The sequence below is a fragment of the Halyomorpha halys genome, unplaced genomic scaffold, assembly GCF_000696795.3.
Source record: "Halyomorpha halys isolate HHAL.00 unplaced genomic scaffold, Hhal_1.1 Scaffold1027.1, whole genome shotgun sequence".
In the NCBI taxonomy this organism is placed as follows: domain Eukaryota; kingdom Metazoa; phylum Arthropoda; class Insecta; order Hemiptera; family Pentatomidae; genus Halyomorpha; species Halyomorpha halys.
The window spans coordinates 85862-87384 of record NW_027106925.1 but is presented as its reverse complement, the minus strand read 5'-3'; the positions used below and the strand labels follow the sequence as shown (position 1 = coordinate 87384).

At 30.3% G+C, this 1523-nt stretch overlaps 1 protein-coding gene across 1 annotated transcript in view; it reads left to right on the top strand.

Moving 5' to 3' along the window:
* The window catches only part of LOC136795260 (43 kDa receptor-associated protein of the synapse homolog), a gene marked incomplete at both ends in the record, with an annotated part of 80961 nt that overhangs the window by 20793 nt on the left and 58645 nt on the right, over positions 1-1523 (top strand). The window contains one exon of the mRNA XM_067045221.1: positions 310-450. Within this exon, the coding sequence (XP_066901322.1) occupies positions 310-450 (141 nt within the window). The remainder of the gene's footprint in view (positions 1-309; positions 451-1523) is intronic.

The window sequence follows — 1523 nt, the reverse complement described above, 5'->3', positions numbered from 1 at the left end:
CATTGAATTAACTTAAGCAAGAAGTAGACTATGAATTGTAAAGGTGGCAGAGGCTGTCCCATAAATACGGATTAATTCCTACTAAAACCGTTAAAGTTGCCAACTGTTGTAAATAGCAGAGTCCACAGTTAATACGGCTCATCTATCACTTTGGCGCTTACACCCATTTGGTATATTTACTTTCTTGCTAATATTAACTTAGCAATATAATTTGTTGAATAATTTAATCTCCTATTTTGATATTACATATATTATTTATAGTAAGAATTTTGGTTGTTTTTACATAAAAAATTCATTTTTCGTTTGCAGAGAGAGCTTGGAGCTGGCCCATAGACAGCTGAACATAGCAGAAGAAGCCGATTCCCCCAACCTCCGCGCTGAAGCATACCTCAACCTGGCCAGGACCCATGAGAGGATGGGAGGCCTAGAGAGGGCCTTAGCCTGTGCTAGGTAATAGTAATAATAGTTATAAATCTACGATAAAAGTAATATAAGATAAAAGTTAGAACCTGAAATAGTTTTTATTATAGACGTAGTAGAACTGAAATTCTGACCATCATGAAAGGCTTTTTTATTTTTCCTTTTATTCATTGTTTTATTCACCTTTTGTTTTTTTTATGTTTACGTATTATAAATGTTATATTAACCAAATAACTGTTTATATCCGAACCTGCTTCTTGTTTCTATTCCTTTAAAGCTTTCCAACAAAAAAATATAGTCAATTTGAGGTGGCTTTAACACCATTATTACTATTTTATTTATTTTTTCCCTTCATATTTTTCTCATATGAACTTTTTTTTCCCATTAGAAGTCAGTTATTTATTTTATTAAATCTATAAATTGTTTTTATTATTCATTTTTCTTTTTCTTTTTTATCTCTCATCTTAAGAATTGTTATTTTTATCTATTTATTATATTTTATTAATATACATCTTTTTATAATTCATTGCTATTATTCAAAATTGTTCGACATTTATAGCGTTGTAAATAGTTAGGGGTGTCTTTGCACGAGACTAAAACCACAATAATCAATTGTTAAACAATGTAAGGCCCACAAGGACCTTTTTTTTATTAAGTAAAATAAAAGTTTATTTTGATAAAAACACCTAACCAGTAACTTTTTTTTTTTTTATTCTCATATTTGAAATTCCCATTTTTTGGGGGTAATAGTCTAAATCAATTTTAATATATTTAGTATACTCTATAATGAAATTATTATTGCTATATATTCGCGGTGTGGAGAAATTGAGGAATATACGCAAGATATGGAATGGCTAAGACATACTGACTGACATTGATGCGAAGACAACTTATTGACTATGAGACCTGTTGCTACTGTACTCCAGGAGGATGGCAACTACTCGACAGGCTGAAGGGTCCTCTGTGGCCTCCTGTCAGTGGCTTATGTACTCTACAGAATATAGATCATATAATTATATATTTATATATAATCATCATTTTCTTTCGTTGTTTAAAGCTAAATAATAAATTGTTTTTACATATGAGAAGAAGATGGTTGGAGG